Here is a 16,534-nt window from a genome sequence, read left to right as displayed (position 1 = left end):
AGCCCCTCTCTCTGTCAGGCCTGTGTCCTCTCTCAGTCCCTCTCTCTGTCAGGCCTGTGTCCTCTCTGTGCCCCTCTCTCTGTCAGGCCTGTGTCCTCTCTCAGCCCCTCTCTCTGTCAGGCCTGTGTCCTCTCGCAGTCCCTCTCTCTGTCAGGCCTGTAGCCTCTCTCAGCCCCTCTCTCTGTCAGGCCTGTAGCCTCTCTCAGCCCCTCATTCTGTCAGGCCTGTGTCCTCTCTCAGTCCCTCTCTCTGTCAGGCCTGTAGCCTCTCTCAGCCACTCATTATGTCAGGCCTGTGTCCTCTCTCAGTCCCTCTCTCTGTCAGGCCTGTAGCCTCTCTCAGCCCCTCTCTCTGTCAGGCCTGTGTCCTCTCTCAGCCCCTCTATCTGTCAGGCCTGTTTCTCTCTCAGCCACTCATTCTGTCAGGCCTGTAGCCTCTCTCAGCCACTCATTCTGTCAGGCCCGTAGCCTCTGTCCCTCTCTCTGGCTGTCCTGTAGCCTCTCTCAGCCCCTCTCTCTGTCAGGCCTGTGTCCTCTCTCAGCCCCTCTCTCTGTCAGGCCTGTATCCTCTCTCAGTCCCTCTCTCTGTCAGGCCTGTAGCCTCTCTCAGCCCCTCTCTCTGTCAGGCCTGTGTCCTCTCTCAGCCCCTCTCTCTGTCAGGCCTGTAGCCTCTCTCAGCCACTCATTCTGTCAGGCCTGTAGCCTCGCTCAGCCACTCATTCTGTCAGGCCCGTAGCCTCTGTCCCTCTCTCTGGCTGTCCTGTAGCCTCTCCCAGCCCCTCTCTCTGTCAGGCCTGTGTCCTCTCTCAGCCCCTCTCTCTGTCAGGCCTGTGTCCTCTCTCAGCCCCTCTCTCTGTCAGGCCTGTAGCCTCTCTCAGCCACTCATTCTGTCAGGCCTGTATCCTCTCTCAGCCCCTCATTCTGTCAGGCCCGTAGCCTCTGTCCCTCTCTCTGTCAGGCCTGTGTCCTCTCTCAGTCCCTCTCTCTGTCAGGCCTGTGTCCTCTCTCAGCTCCTCTCTCTGTCAGGCCTGTGTCCTCTCTCAGCCCCTCTCTCTGGCAGGCCTGTGTCCTCTCTCAGCCCCTCTCTCTGGCAGGCCTGTGTCCTCTCTCAGTCCCTCTCTCTGTCAGGCCTGTAGCCTCTCTCAGCCCCTCTCTCTGTCAGGCCTGTGTCCTCTCTCAGCCCCTCTCTCTGTCAGGCCTGTGTCCTCTCTCAGTCCCTCTCTCTGTCAGGCCTGTGTCCTCTCTCAGCCCCTCTCTCTGTCAGGCCTGTGTCCTCTCTCAGCCCCTCTCTCTGTCTGGCCTGTGTCCTCTCTCAGTCCCTCTCTCTGTCAGGCCTGTGTCCTCTCTCAGCCCCTCTCTCTGTCAGGCCTGTGTCCTCTCTCAGCCCCTCTCTCTGTCTGGCCTGTGTCCTCTCTCAGCCCCTCTCTCTGTCAGGCCTGTAGCCTCTCTCAGCCCCTCTCTCTGTCAGGCCTGTGTCCTCTCTCAGCCCCTCTCTCTGTCAGGCCTGTAGCCTCTCTCAGCCCCTCTCTCTGTCAGGCCTGTGTCCTCTCTCAGCCCCTCTCTCTGTCAGGCCTGTAGCCTCTCTCAGCCCCTCTCTCTGTCAGGCCTGTGTCCTCTCTCAGCCCCTCTCTCTGTCAGGCCTGTGTCCTCTCTCAGCCCCTCTCTCTGTCAGGCCTGTGTCCTCTCTCAGCCCCTCTCTCTGTCTGGCCTGTGTCCTCTCTCAGTCCCTCTCTCTGTCAGGCCTGTAGCCTCTCTCAGCCCCTCTCTCTGTCAGGCCTGTGTCCTCTCTCAGCCCCTCTCTCTGTCAGGCCTGTAGCCTCTCTCAGCCCCTCATTCTGTCAGGCCTGTGTCCTCTCTCAGTCCCTCTCTCTGTCAGGCCTGTAGCCTCTCTCAGCCACTCATTCTGTCAGGCCTGTGTCCTCTCTCAGTCCCTCTCTCTGTCAGGCCTGTAGCCTCTCTCAGCCCCTCTCTCTGTCAGGCCTGTGTCCTCTCTCAGCCCCTCTATCTGTCAGGCCTGTTTCTCTCTCAGCCACTCATTCTGTCAGGCCTGTAGCCTCTCTCAGCCACTCATTCTGTCAGGCCCGTAGCCTCTGTCCCTCTCTCTGGCTGTCCTGTAGCCTCTCGCAGCCCCTCTCTCTGTCAGGCCTGTGTCCTCTCTCAGCCCCTCTCTCTGTCAGGCCTGTAGCCTCTCTGTGCCCCTCTCTCTGTCAGGCCTGTGTCCTCTCTCAGCCCCTCTCTCTGTCAGGCCTGTAGCCTCTCTCAGCCACTCATTCTGTCAGGCCTGCAGCCTCTCTCAGCCACTCATTCTGTCAGTCCTGTATCCTCTCTCAGTCCCTCTCTCTGTCAGGCCTGTAGCCTCTCTCAGCCCCTCTCTCTGTCAGGCCTGTGTCCTCTCTCAGCCCCTCTCTCTGTCAGGCCTGTAGCCTCTCTCAGCCACTCATTCTGTCAGGCCTGTAGCCTCGCTCAGCCACTCATTCTGTCAGGCCCGTAGCCTCTGTCCCTCTCTCTGGCTGTCCTGTAGCCTCTCCCAGCCCCTCTCTCTGTCAGGCCTGTGTCCTCTCTCAGCCCCTCTCTCTGTCAGGCCTGTGTCCTCTCTCAGCCCCTCTCTCTGTCAGGCCTGTAGCCTCTCTCAGCCACTCATTCTGTCAGGCCTGTATCCTCTCTCAGCCCCTCTCTCTGTCAGGCCCGTAGCCTCTGTCCCTCTCTCTGTCAGGCCTGTGTCCTCTCTCAGTCCCTCTCTCTGTCAGGCCTGTGTCCTCTCTCAGCCCCTCTCTCTGTCAGGCCTGTGTCCTCTCTCAGCCCCTCTCTCTGGCAGGCCTGTGTCCTCTCTCAGCCCCTCTCTCTGGCCTGCAGCCTCTCTCAGCCACTCATTCTGTCAGTCCTGTATCCTCTCTCAGTCCCTCTCTCTGTCAGGCCTGTAGCCTCTCTCAGCCCCTCTCTCTGTCAGGCCTGTGTCCTCTCTCAGCCCCTCTCTCTGTCAGGCCTGTAGCCTCTCTCAGCCACTCATTCTGTCAGGCCTGTAGCCTCGCTCAGCCACTCATTCTGTCAGGCCCGTAGCCTCTGTCCCTCTCTCTGGCTGTCCTGTAGCCTCTCCCAGCCCCTCTCTCTGTCAGGCCTGTGTCCTCTCTCAGCCCCTCTCTCTGTCAGGCCTGTGTCCTCTCTCAGCCCCTCTCTCTGTCAGGCCTGTAGCCTCTCTCAGCCACTCATTCTGTCAGGCCTGTAGCCTCTCTCAGCCCCTCATTCTGTCAGGCCCGTAGCCTCTGTCCCTCTCTCTGTCAGGCCTGTGTCCTCTCTCAGTCCCTCTCTCTGTCAGGCCTGTGTCCTCTCTCAGCCTCTCTCTCTGTCAGGCCTGTGTCCTCTCTCAGCCCCTCTCTCTGGCAGGCCTGTGTCCTCTCTCAGCCCCTCTCTCTGGCAGGCCTGTGTCCTCTCTCAGTCCCTCTCTCTGGCAGGCCTGTGTCCTCTCTCAGTCCCTCTCTCTGTCAGGCCTGTAGCCTCTCTCAGCCCCTCTCTCTGTCAGGCCTGTGTCCTCTCTCAGCCCCTCTCTCTGTCAGGCCTGTGTCCTCTCTCAGTCCCTCTCTCTGTCAGGCCTGTGTCCTCTCTCAGCCCCTCTCTCTGTCAGGCCTGTGTCCTCTCTCAGTCCCTCTCTCTGTCAGGCCTGTGTCCTCTCTCAGCCCCTCTCTCTGTCAGGCCTGTGTCCTCTCTCAGCCCCTCTCTCTGTCAGGCCTGTGTCCTCTCTCAGCCCCTCTCTCTGTCTGGCCTGTGTCCTCTCTCAGTCCCTCTCTCTGTCAGGCCTGTAGCCTCTCTCAGCCCCTCTCTCTGTCAGGCCTGTGTCCTCTCTCAGCCCCTCTCTCTGTCAGGCCTGTGGCCTCTCTCAGCCCCTCTCTCTGTCAGGCCTGTGTCCTCTCTCAGCCCCTCTCTCTGTCAGGCCTGTAGCCTCTCTCAGCCACTCATTCTGTCAGGCCTGTGTCCTCTCTCAGTCCCTCTCTCTGTCAGGCCTGTAGCCTCTCTCAGCCCCTCTCTCTGTCAGGCCTGTGTCCTCTCTCAGCCCCTCTATCTGTCAGGCCTGTTTCTCTCTCAGCCACTCATTCTGTCAGGCCTGTAGCCTCTCTCAGCCACTCATTCTGTCAGGCCCGTAGCCTCTGTCCCTCTCTCTGGCTGTCCTGTAGCCTCTCTCAGCCCCTCTCTCTGTCAGGCCTGTGTCCTCTCTCAGCCCCTCTCTCTGTCAGGCCTGTAGCCTCTCTCAGCCACTCATTCTGTCAGGCCTGTAGCCTCTCTCAGCCACTCATTCTGTCAGGCCTGTATCCTCTCTCAGTCCCTCTCTCTGTCAGGCCTGTAGCCTCTCTCAGCCCCTCTCTCTGTCAGGCCTGTGTCCTCTCTCAGCCCCTCTCTCTGTCAGGCCTGTGTCCTCTCTCAGTCCCTCTCTCTGTCAGGCCTGTAGCGTCTCTCAGCCCCTCTCTCTGTCAGGCCTGTGTCCTCTCTCAGCCACTCATTATGTCAGGCCTGTGTCCTCTCTCAGTCCCTCTCTCTGTCAGGCCTGTAGCCTCTCTCAGCCCCTCTCTCTGTCAGGCCTGTGTCCTCTCTCAGTCCCTCTCTCTGTCAGGCCTGTAGCCTCTCTCAGCCCCTCTCTCTGTCAGGCCTGTTTCTCTCTCAGCCACTCATTCTGTCAGGCCTGTAGCCTCTCTCAGCCACTCATTCTGTCAGGCCCGTAGCCTCTGTCCCTCTCTCTGGCTGTCCTGTAGCCTCTCTCAGCCCCTCTCTCTGTCAGGCCTGTGTCCTCTCTCAGCCCCTCTCTCTGTCAGGCCTGTAGCCTCTCTCAGCCCCTCTCTCTGTCAGGCCCTGGCTTCTGTAGCCTCTCTCAGCCCCTCTCTCTGTCAGGCCTGTGTCCTCTCTCAGCCCCTCTCTCTGTCAGGCCTGTAGCCTCTCTCAGCCACTCATTCTGTCAGGCCTGTAGCCTCTCTCAGCCACTCATTCTGTCAGGCCTGTATCCTCTCTCAGTCCCTCTCTCTGTCAGGCCTGTAGCCTCTCTCAGCCCCTCTCTCTGTCAGGCCTGTGTCCTCTCTCAGCCCCTCTCTCTGTCAGGCCTGTAGCCTCTCTCAGCCACTCATTCTGTCAGGCCTGTAGCCTCGCTCAGCCACTCATTCTGTCAGGCCCGTAGCCTCTGTCCCTCTCTCTGGCTGTCCTGTAGCCTCTCCCAGCCCCTCTCTCTGTCAGGCCTGTGTCCTCTCTCAGCCCCTCTCTCTGTCAGGCCTGTAGCCTCTCTCAGCCACTCATTCTGTCAGGCCTGTATCCTCTCTCAGCCCCTCATTCTGTCAGGCCCGTAGCCTCTGTCCCTCTCTCTGTCAGGCCTGTGTCCTCTCTCAGTCCCTCTCTCTGTCAGGCCTGTGTCCTCTCTCAGTCCCTCTCTCTGTCAGGCCTGTGTCCTCTCTCAGCCCCTCTCTCTGTCAGGCCTGTGTCCTCTCTCAGCCCCTCTCTCTGGCAGGCCTGTGTCCTCTCTCAGCCCCTCTCTCTGGCAGGCCTGTGTCCTCTCTCAGTCCCTCTCTCTGTCAGGCCTGTTCCCCTCAGGCAGGCCTGTGTCCTCTCTCAGTCCCTCTCTCTGTCAGGCCTGTAGCCTCTCTCAGCCCCTCTCTCTGTCAGGCCTGTGTCCTCTCTCAGCCCCTCTCTCTGTCAGGCCTGTGTCCTCTCTCAGTCCCTCTCTCTGTCAGGCATGTGTCCTCTCTCAGCCCCTCTCTCTGTCAGGCCTGTGTCCTCTCTCAGCCCCTCTCTCTGTCTGGCCTGTGTCCTCTCTCAGTCCCTCTCTCTGTCAGGCCTGTAGCCTCTCTCAGCCCCTCTCTCTGTCAGGCCTGTGTCCTCTCTCAGCCCCTCTCTCTGTCAGGCCTGTAGCCTCTCTCAGCCCCTCATTCTGTCAGGCCTGTGGCCTCTCTCAGCCCCTCTCTCTGTCTGGCCTGTGTCCTCTCTCAGTCCCTCTCTCTGTCAGGCCTGTAGCCTCTCTCAGCCACTCATTCTGTCAGGCCTGTATCCTCTCTCAGCCACTCATTCTGTCAGGCCTGTAGCCTCTCTCAGCCACTCATTCTGTCAGGCCCGTAGCCTCTGTCCCTCTCTCTGGCTGTCCTGTAGCCTCTCTCAGCCCCTCTCTCTGTCAGGCCTGTGTCCTCTCTCAGCCCCTCTCTCTGGCTGTCCTGTAGCCTCTCTCAGCCCCTCTCTCTGTCAGGCCTGTGTCCTCTCTCAGCCCCTCTCTCTGTCAGGCCTGTAGCCTCTCTCAGCCCCTCTCTCTGTCAGGCCCGTAGCCTCTGTCCCTCTCTCTGGCTGTCCTGTAGCCTCTCTCAGCCCCTCTCTCTGTCCCTCTCAGGCCCTGACGTGTTAGCTTAGCATTAGCCTGTGTGCTGGTGTTGATCCCAGGCAGCTCTAATTAGATCTGTAGGGCTCATTAGTCTGCTGGTAGATTACATGCTTCATTAGCCTCTGGAACAACATATCACAGCTCATTCAGCACTAATGGCTGCTACGCCACATTGCACTGACACTAGTACACTCACTCCATCTCCATAACTCTCCTCTAGCTAATACAAACACTCACATCCTCTTTGTCACACACACCGGCACACGTTGCAGACATACAAATGCACACAGACACAAGGTCCATTACACTTGCAATTCTTTACACAATTTGTCTAAAGTCTGTCATTAATTACTATGTATCAGCTGATCTGAGAGCTACAAATGTATCTAACATGTAGCAGAGGGACTTGTTGCAATAAAGAGGGGATGAGGGGGTGAAGGGTGGAGGAGAGGAAATTAAATGATGAAAGTTGGAGCAGGAATGAGATGAGAGCGATAAAGAGACCTTTGAGTAGGGGTCTATGAGGATGCCATGGCTTCCATCACATTCATGCACAGCATAGCTACCGTCAGCATGTGTGTGTGTGTCTGTCTGTGTGTCTGTGTGTGTAAGAAAGGAGCCTTTCTCCAGACGCCTGCCAGCTGCCCTCCCCCTCCCGTCCTGTCCTAGCAGAGAAGGAGTTAAGACCTCAGCTGTCAGCAACAAAAACAAACTGAGGGGGCAATTTTCACTAAATGTTTTAACCCCACCACAGGCCCAGCCCAGCAAATCCCCGTCTCCCCCGCCTCCCGATCTTTTCTCTTGCCTTACCTCGCTCTTTCATCTCCCTTCTTCCGCAGTCTCTCTCGCTCCTTCCCTCCTCCCTCCCTCTCTCTGTCTCTGTCTGCCAGGGGAGGTTAACACACAGCAGTGTAGCAGCAGTGACTGTAGCCTGTGGGGTCTGGCAGACACAGAGTGAGAGCATACAGACAGTCTAAATATGTAATGCCAGCAGGAAACACTTTAAATGTTCCTACAGAAAACCACTGGCCCCTACAGTGGTCCTGACATAGTCCATGTGGTGCAGAGCCAAGGTTGCCATGGTCAGGCTGTGTGTCTCTGAGTATGCAGCATAAAAGGGCTTGACCTACAGGGGGTAAATAAGTATAAATGGCTTTTTCTGACTTGATGCATTAGGGGACCTGGACCGGGACACGACCGTTCACAATCATTGGTCATCACACCCCACCGGTAATGGCATTCAGAGGGTCTCACCCACTCTACGGGGGGTAGTCAAGATGTGATGTGTATTGTCTTAAATAAACAGTTGTAGAAGGGTGCTATTAGCCAAGGAATCATTCCATGTTATACATATAAAAATGGCCGATGGTGTCTTGATGCATTAGGGGACCAGAACTGGGACACGACCGTTCCCGGTCATCGGTCATCACACCCCACCGGTGGAAGCACTTATTGGGCTGCATGCATAGGAAATGAAATCATTATGAAGGGGAGGAGGGGAGGAGAAAGGGATGAGGAGGGGGAAGGAGGGGAAGCACTCCTGATTCCCATTAATCCCACTACTAAAACAGAGCCTGAGAGCTTCAGGGTGGAATTTCCTGATTCCTTCCTTTAGATTTCCACGTCAAGCGAGAGCTGCTCTGTTCAACACCATGGTTCAGCTAGTTCAGATGCACTACGGCTAGAATTTCTCTCCCCCGGTTTGTTGACTGGAAGGCTGGGAGGTGATTTATAGATGAGCTGGTACTGTAGAAGTATACATGTACACCCAGGGTTACAGTGCAGGGATGCTGGAGTTATTAAAACTTTGTTACATTACTCATTCTCACATTGTGGAAGGGGCTGATAGTACTCTGGCAGTGAGTCAGACAGGGACTTCCCCGAGCATCTCTACAGAGGCAGGTACACACTCACACGCATGCACGTGCCCACACACAAGATTGCATGCATACACACGCATACCCACATATACACACACACACACACACACTTGCACGTTGTGAACGCGCACACACACATACATCAGATAGCACTCATATTTCCAATTAGGGTAGAGGAATGCGTCCTTCTTTTCCTTGGCCAACTTTTTTTCTTGGAGTCCAGATTTGTGTGGTTTGTTTCCATTCCATCACCACCCCTTTGTCTCTCTCCTCATCCCTCTCTTCTCTTGTCCTCTCCCTTTTTTTCACGGTCTGTTGTTCCACAGCCTGTGAAGCAACAGCTTGTGTTTGTTTGCAGCATAGTAACAGCGGCCAGCATGTGTTCTGTGTGTAGAGGTCTACGCCATCGTCCCCCTCCTCCACCTCAGGTGTCCACCAGCCAGCCTGCCTGCCCATGCTCTGAGAGCATGGATCCCTTCTTCTTACGCTGGTACAGCCTCCCTCTTCCACTTGCCTGTCCCTATCCACATCACTCTCTATAGTAGAGGGATTATCCCTATGTCCACTCACCATTCAGCGTCGCTTGACTATATTGACAGGGTGCAGGGATGGGTAGAGGGAGGGATGGAGGGAGGAGTGGAGCAAGGCGAGGATGGGCTGAGGGAGGAATGAGGTGCTGACACGGCTGGAGTCTGGCCCACAAAGCCCTCAGCCTGGGTGGCAACCAGACACACACTACTATAGAGGAGAGAGGGATGGGGAGAGAAAGAGGCTGAATATGTGGCTATTGACTGTGTGTGTTTGTGTGTGTTGCAGGTGTGTTTGAATGTTTGTTTGCGTGTGTGGGTTTTTTGGGTGTGGGTGAGGGATTGAGTGCGTTTTTACATATGAAATTTGGAACCCTCGTTCGGTTTCCTGGAGCATTTTTTATTTTTATTCTACAAACTATGTTTTGCTTTTACAAGACCTGTAAATAACTGTTTCAGGGTGTGATTTGAGAGATGCACATTCTACATAACGTTAGCAAGCTAGCTAGTTTACAGCGCGACTCGCACTGCCGCGTCACAATACCTGGTACTCTTGTCCTGGATTTTGGAACCGTTACTCACACAGGTCCAGGATTCGTTTCAGCCTGGGTTCGTTTCAGCCTGGGTTCGTTTAAGCCTGGGTTCGTTTCAGCCTGGGTTCGTTTCAGCCTGGGTTCGTTTCAGCCTGGGTTCGTTTGCGTTTCACACATGCTTTATAGCGTGGATCAGGGTACCTAAAGCTCCAGGCTCATACAGGGGATCCGTGAAAGCACCCTGACAAATCAAGAAAGAGAGAAGAATGCAAGATATCAGAAATGTATTTTCTAGCTCCTCTAATGGTCTCTAGAGTCAGAAACATTCCCTCTGAGAGAGACAGGAGGGTACACTTGGCCCCCTGTAGCAGGTGTGTGTTGCTGGCTACAGTCCTTAACTCTGTGGCTGTCTGGTGGCCAGGAAGAGAGATGACCACACACACACACACACACACTTCTAATTCATCCCACACATACCCCGGACCAGACTAAATGACTTCCTCTGCCTGTGGTAACCGTACGCCTCAGTAAGAACTCGGTTCAGACTGTTTATGTATGACATCAAACAGAGACAAAATAAACAAGACACATCAGACAGCTTGACCTCACAGGAGGAATACACAGGGCTTTTTTTCACTGACCGCAAAAGGGCTTCATAGCTGAAATGAATGAAATATCTGCTTTACACAGACAGGAGGGTCATTGAAGCTGTCAGCGTCCATTCTGGGAGCAGCCTTCAGCTGTGGAGGGGACAGGAGAGGACAGGAGAGAGGAGGAGAGGAGTAGAAAGGCAGAGTGGAGGGGGGTAGGAGTAGTGTCCATCGAATGTCCATATTGAATGTCCATCGGGGTGGTGGCTATTCAGCAGCCTGATGATCTGGGTGTAGAAGTTATTGGTCAGTCTGTTAGTTTTAGCCATGATGCTCCTGTACTGCCCGCGTCTGACTGATGGAAGCGGGGAGAACAGGCCGTGGCTCGGGTGGCTGAGGTCCCTGATGATCTTCTTGGCCTTCCTGCGACATCCCCCCACCTCCCTCCTCTCTCCTCTCTCCTCTCTCTCCTCTGGAGGGGCCTGGTGTGGGGGAGGGAGAGTGCTGTGATCTGGCCGACACTCTGCGGTAGCCTCTCCTCTCTCATCATGCCAATCCCAACGCAGCCTTTGAACTCCGCCGCCAAGAAAGTGTAGTACCGCTTTTTTCTCCTTCAGGAATGATCAGAAAAATCATAATAATAAAATAGAGGGTCTGAAAAAGCTGGCGAGCTAGGGAGCTTGAAGATTGTCAGCGTGCTGTTAATAAGCTGGAGGAGCGTGCTGAGGGGGTGATGTCAGAGAGCATTAGGCCTTATTGCTGGGTTGAGTGACACCTGGGATTATCAACTGTAGAGAGGAATAAAACAGCTTTCATCAGAGTGGGGCTGGGGCATGTCTGTTTGATGTCACACACACACACACACACACACACACACACACACACACACACACACACACACACACACACACACACACACACACACACACACACACACACATATATATATACACACAGGGGGGTTTGGGGAAGGGGGCCAGGAGCAGAGTGCACTACAATATGGGGTCATTAGGAACAAGTGTAGTGAATGATCAAGGGCCAATATGTGTTACGAACTAAGGATGGTCTCACTGCCACCATAACAGGCTCTGCCCTGTCTTCTCAGACCTCTGATTCAGACTAGAAACTATCATGTCTCCTCAGACCTCTGATTCAGACTAGAGACTATCATGTCTCCTCAGACCTCTGATTCAGACTAGAGACTATCATGTCTCCTCAGACCTCTGATTCAGACTAGAGACTATCATGTCTCCTCAGACCTCTGATTCAGACTAGAGACTATCATGTCTCCTCAGACCTCTGATTCAGACTAGAGACTATCATGTCTCTTCAGACCTCTGATTCAGACTAGAGACTATCATGTCTCCTCAGACCTCTGATTCAGACTAGAGACTATCATGTAACCATCTGTCATCATTACTAAAGAGAAGACATTTTCTGGACCACATTGCCTGATCAGGAAAAGCTCTGGGCCCTATCTGAGATGTGAACTGACCTGTTGTGTTTCCTGTTAGGTCACTTCCTGGGGAACCACAGTGTGTTGGACATCCTGAGACAGGAGGGCTATGAGGTGGTGCACACACCATCACACTACCAGGAACCAATCCCAGAGTGAGTACAGAGACACACCCCGCCACGCAGCAGGGCTACAACCCAAATACATACACACACAGACTACAGTGTTGTTTACACACTAACACAAACACACAGATTGATACATGTGTGTATGGGCATTGAGCACTAATTCATAAGAACCCTCTCACAAACACAGTCACAAGTTAGTCCATAACTTTACAATCCCACATCAACCATGTTCACTCCAGAGCAGAAACACATTACATGTACTAATTGACCCCCACAGATGTGCTAAATGTAGCACACATGTTTCAGTATATGTAGTACACCATTACAACCAGAACTCAGCTAAGTAGGAATCCTTTGATTCCTCCAACCCTCACTCCCTCACCCTGCCAGCTGTGAGAGGTGGGCCAGCCTGCTCCTTGCTACCCCTTGGCATGGCTACCTCATAGAAAGGCCTCAACCATTTGCCTCCTGGAGAGGGGTGCTGCATCTCCTCACACAAACCAGCCCCCAGTCTCCCGTGAACTCTCCCACCCTGAACAGGCAGGCAGCAGCAGGAGGACTTGGGGGGGGGGGGGTTGATCCAAGGGCCGAGCAGGTTGGGCCCATTAAAATAGCAGCGCTAATGGTTACAAGACTCACATGAACCAGGGTGAAAATGGAACAATTAGGAACAACAAGGGAAATCGCATAAAACAGAGCTACAGTAAAACCTCCCATCCAGCCACTGCTTTTACAAACTCACTTCCCCACTGCAAATTCCAGCTGTAACCAAACCGTTCCTTCCTGGCTCATACACAGAGCAGGCCCAGGCCCAGCCCCAGCCGAGCTGAAGGCCACAGCAGTTCTGTTTCAAAAACTGACAAGTGGACTGATTGTGGTCTTAACACAAAAACACAAAACCCCTCAAAGCATGTTGTGCTCTCTGATATGAGGTGACACAACAACACAATACATCAGGAAGCTTGTCGGGTGTTTATCAAGTGTAAACCTCAAAACTGGGTCTCTGAACCCAGAGGCATCACGTGTTCTCTGCTCAATAGAGATATTATGACAGAAGGAAAAAGTGAGTCAGTGTAGAGTGGCTATAGCAGCAAGCCACTGTAGTCAGTGTAACACTGGCAAACACAGAACTGAGCACTGTGTTGTCTGGACCTGGGGCCTCATTATGATGTCAAACCTCCAGGGTGTTTACTGATGGGAAAGCAATATGACCCTTCATATACATAGTAGGAAGAAGTTTCCTCTAGATGTTGAGGTATATGGGGTTTGGGGTTTTCTGATCCTATATCTGTGCCTACAGGCAACTACCGGTAACCAGATAGGGAAGGACAGGTAAGGAATGAACTCCTTGTGGATTAGTGTAGGGCCGTGTTTCAATACTTTTGAAATCTATTCTAACTTCCTCCTTTCCTGCTCGCACATGATTGTGTTGATCAAAGCAATGTAATAGAACCCTTACTTTCACCTATCCGACCGTTACATTAGTGACTACTTCAATGAAATGAATATGGTAAGGAGGAATTTCTAAGGTATTGAGTTGTCAGGGTGGTTGGGGCAGATGTCACTCAGACAAGCCTCCACATGGGTTACAGCTTCCTCCCTTGTGGCTTGTTTAGACACTTAGTCAACTTTTTACAAGCACAGAGGGCATTATGTCCCTGTTTGAAGTTCAAAACCCTTTGCACCATATAGATAGACTAGAGAGCACCGTGGTGGACAGGTCACCTTAAACCACACACCATTACACATTCACACACAGCATACAAGGAGAACCTGCCTAAAATATCTGACATAATATGCTTAAACTGCTCACCAACATTGTTCTGTTATCTTTAATCTATTCTAGTGATGAGTGAACATATAGCCAGGTCTATACCATAGTGCTATGATATTTAATAAGCATATAGTGTTCTGTTCCACAGAGAACCAACAGAAAACCCCAGCGATGGGGGCTCCGATGCGGGTACAACTTCTCCCTATGACTGGGTGACCAGCCCCTCAGACCTGGATGGTAGCCTGGATGGTTTGGAGGAGCTGGAGGATGAGGAGCTACCCCACATGCTGCTGCCAGACAGCCTGAGCCAGCTAGAGGAGTTTGGGAGACACAAGCGCCCCCGGAAGGCCCACCGCAGCCATGGCCGCCCACGCCTCTTCAGTGACCTGTGGGTCCGCATCGGTGACGGGTGAGAGAAGAAGAGAACCAATACACACACTGTCTCTAGGTATTTATTGAAACCATTCAATGACAACAGAAAATAGCATCAAATGAAGAGTAGCAGACAGTGCAACTGCACACTCATAGGACATGATGGACACTCACACAGCAAGAGACCTTAACAAGCTCTACCACAGTGTTCCTGTTAACCTGACTGATCTTGTTCTCTCACCCTCCAGCACCACAACTCCTCAGCCTAATGTGAGGATAACCAATGGCTATGTGACGGTGGAGCCTCTCCTCACCCACCAGGAGCAGAGGAGGAGGACAGGCCTCTACCCTCCAGTGGAACCACCCAGCCAGGCCTCACCCTCAGCGCTGCCCACCCCCAGCTCAGCCGAGTACACCATCGGCACCACCCACGCCCTCACCTGCCTACTAACGTTACTCACCTCGCACCTGCTGTTCACCTCCTGACCACATGGTGGAGCTCTCTCCACAGACAACAACTCACACTGTCTCTATACCTGAGCACTGTTATGTGCCAACAACCCTAGAAAATACAAAGATCTACATATAAAGATTCTGCAAATGGGAACTGGAGGTGGAAATAAACTGCTATGGGCATGGAACATAGAACATAGAACATGTAGACATGGATATGAGGGTAGAGGACAACAGACAGACACACCAAGGACTTCTGAGACAGAGCTGTCCATCTTCAGGCTTCTGTGAAGGGAGCAGGATCAGTCTGTGAAGAGTTATTTAAACTCACACTGTGTGGAATAACTTTCAACCATGACAAATAGATAAACGGTCTCTATCAGAAAACTAATGGAAGATACTGTATATACGACATCCATATTATGAAGTTGTCAGTTGTAGAGGCCAAGTCTTAAAATCACAAGAAAGCAATATGATAAATAATAATAATAAATGTTATTATTATGAATAATATTGATATTAATGATGAGAATAGACATACTAATCACTATAACAACAGCTATAACTCTGTAATAAGGTCTGATATCTTAAAGACATAGGACGTGGAGCACACATTGGACGTTTTTGTAAATTGTGCATTTTGTTCATAAAGAAATATTGTATATTTATTATTTCTCGAAGAGTATATTTTCTTGCATTTGATGATTCCTAGAAAAATAAACTTTTGGAAATTCACTCAAGTTTCTTGGAGTTCCTATTTCTCTAGGCCTGCATGTCGATACTAATGCCAGTTCCATTTCAAGCACGGTGCGCTAATGTAAAGGTAAGCTTTGACCTACAGAAAACGTAAAGGGGAATTCTCCAAGAAGTGAATTCACTGCCCTCTACTGGTTCCAATTGGAATGCAGGCGTTGTCATCAAGTTACACGGCATGCTTCCACTTTCACCACCAGGTGGCAACAGCGGCTTAAACAAAAAAATAAAATCACAAAACGCTCAAGCGCCAATATGAAACCAATTAAGACTCCATGGTCATGGACACTTCTGCTGCTCCCACCACTTTCAGCAACGCTCTGGTTAGCTTTTATGTAGTCACCGTATTATATATATTATGTGGAATTTCCAACAGTGTAGGCTTTAGCACAATATGTTATTTTTCTGCAGCAGGCTAGTCTACAACAGGTGGCGATGGTGACAGTGAGTTGACTATTCAAAGAACTCAAACAAAGCTAAGTGATTAGTTTATATATATATATATATATATATATATATATATATATATATATATATATATATATATATAAGATGACTCCAGTGAAAATACAACAATCCTAGTTTCTAGTTTTCAAAGTGCTATGTATATATATATATGTATATATATATATATACATAGCACTTTAAAACTAGAAACTAGGATTGTCGTATTTTCACTGGAGTCATGTTATTTTATCTAATCAGATTCAGTGTAGATCTCACAATAGGGCTATGCCTTTATTTATTTAGACGTCTCATTTGATTTAAAAATCGAAACACAATTTCAGTGGTTAAATTAATTTGGTTATTGTTGGCAGACTGGTTAAAAAACTATTATACTTTTTTCCAGTTGAGAAAACGAAACTCATTGACTTGTAACCAGTTGACGATATTTTTTTTGTTTGATCCAAAGAGTATTAAAACATGTTTTACAGTGTAGTCCTATTCCACACTGCATCTACCAGAGTAGGCTACCGCTCTTTAGATGTACTTTTACCTTTGGTATTTGATTTGTTAAAATCAGTTTTTTTTTGTGCAGAATAAAACAAAAGGATCGTTATGTCTTTGTTTCTTTGTTCAAACTGTCAATTCCATGTGACAGGTTTCTGACTAATATTGCCTAATGTGAGCAATCATCATACAGTATAGGCCTATGCAAGGAAAAGAGAGGTTAGTTCATTTTCTGAATTGTGGGAGCACCGTTTCACCTACAAAATACACAACGGTGATTAAAACGTTCTTATTTCAATGGGACAGTATAATATTATGCATAGCCTCAACCCTTATCTAGGCAAAGCCTGTCTATTTATATGAAACATGTTATTTATTTATTCATTCATTCATTATAATTTTCATTTAGTTATTGTCACACATTCAGTCATTCCCGAAGTCCACGTTGACCCATATGACTCATGCATGTTGTTGCTGGATATTCCTCTAGTCCTGTACACCGGCTGCTTTTAATTCACCTAACAGAGCCTTGCACTGCAGCCATCTGTTATAGGACGGAAACCCAACATACTAGACCCATGTCGTCCTGTATTTACTGGAAATATGGGTATGCTAATACATGGGAACAAGTCCGAGTAATAACAGACATTATTGTTGAATGTGTTGAATGTTGTTTATCAATGCTGAATGTGTTTATCATGATGAAATATTGAGGCATATGGATAGATATTGGAGCACAGATAGGCTTCATATCTATTCCAAAATATGGATTCTTAATCGA

General features: G+C 51.1%; 1 protein-coding gene across 1 annotated transcript in view; it reads left to right on the top strand.

Moving 5' to 3' along the window:
* trabd2b (TraB domain containing 2B) overlaps positions 1–14,784 on the top strand; it is a 102,168-nt gene extending 87,384 nt beyond the window's left edge. Inside the window, exons 5-7 of the mRNA XM_014216488.2 lie at positions 11,381–11,477; positions 13,373–13,633; positions 13,845–14,784. Coding sequence (XP_014071963.1) covers positions 11,381–11,477; positions 13,373–13,633; positions 13,845–14,082 — 596 coding nt within the window. The 3' untranslated portion in view covers positions 14,083–14,784. The remainder of the gene's footprint in view (positions 1–11,380; positions 11,478–13,372; positions 13,634–13,844) is intronic.
* Positions 14,785–16,534: the final 1,750 nt, after the last annotated feature.

Source organism: Salmo salar, chromosome ssa10, assembly GCF_905237065.1.
Source record: "Salmo salar chromosome ssa10, Ssal_v3.1, whole genome shotgun sequence".
Lineage (NCBI taxonomy): Eukaryota > Metazoa > Chordata > Actinopteri > Salmoniformes > Salmonidae > Salmo > Salmo salar.
Note: the sequence above shows the minus strand (reverse complement) of the source record. Positions and strands in the feature narration are given on the sequence as shown.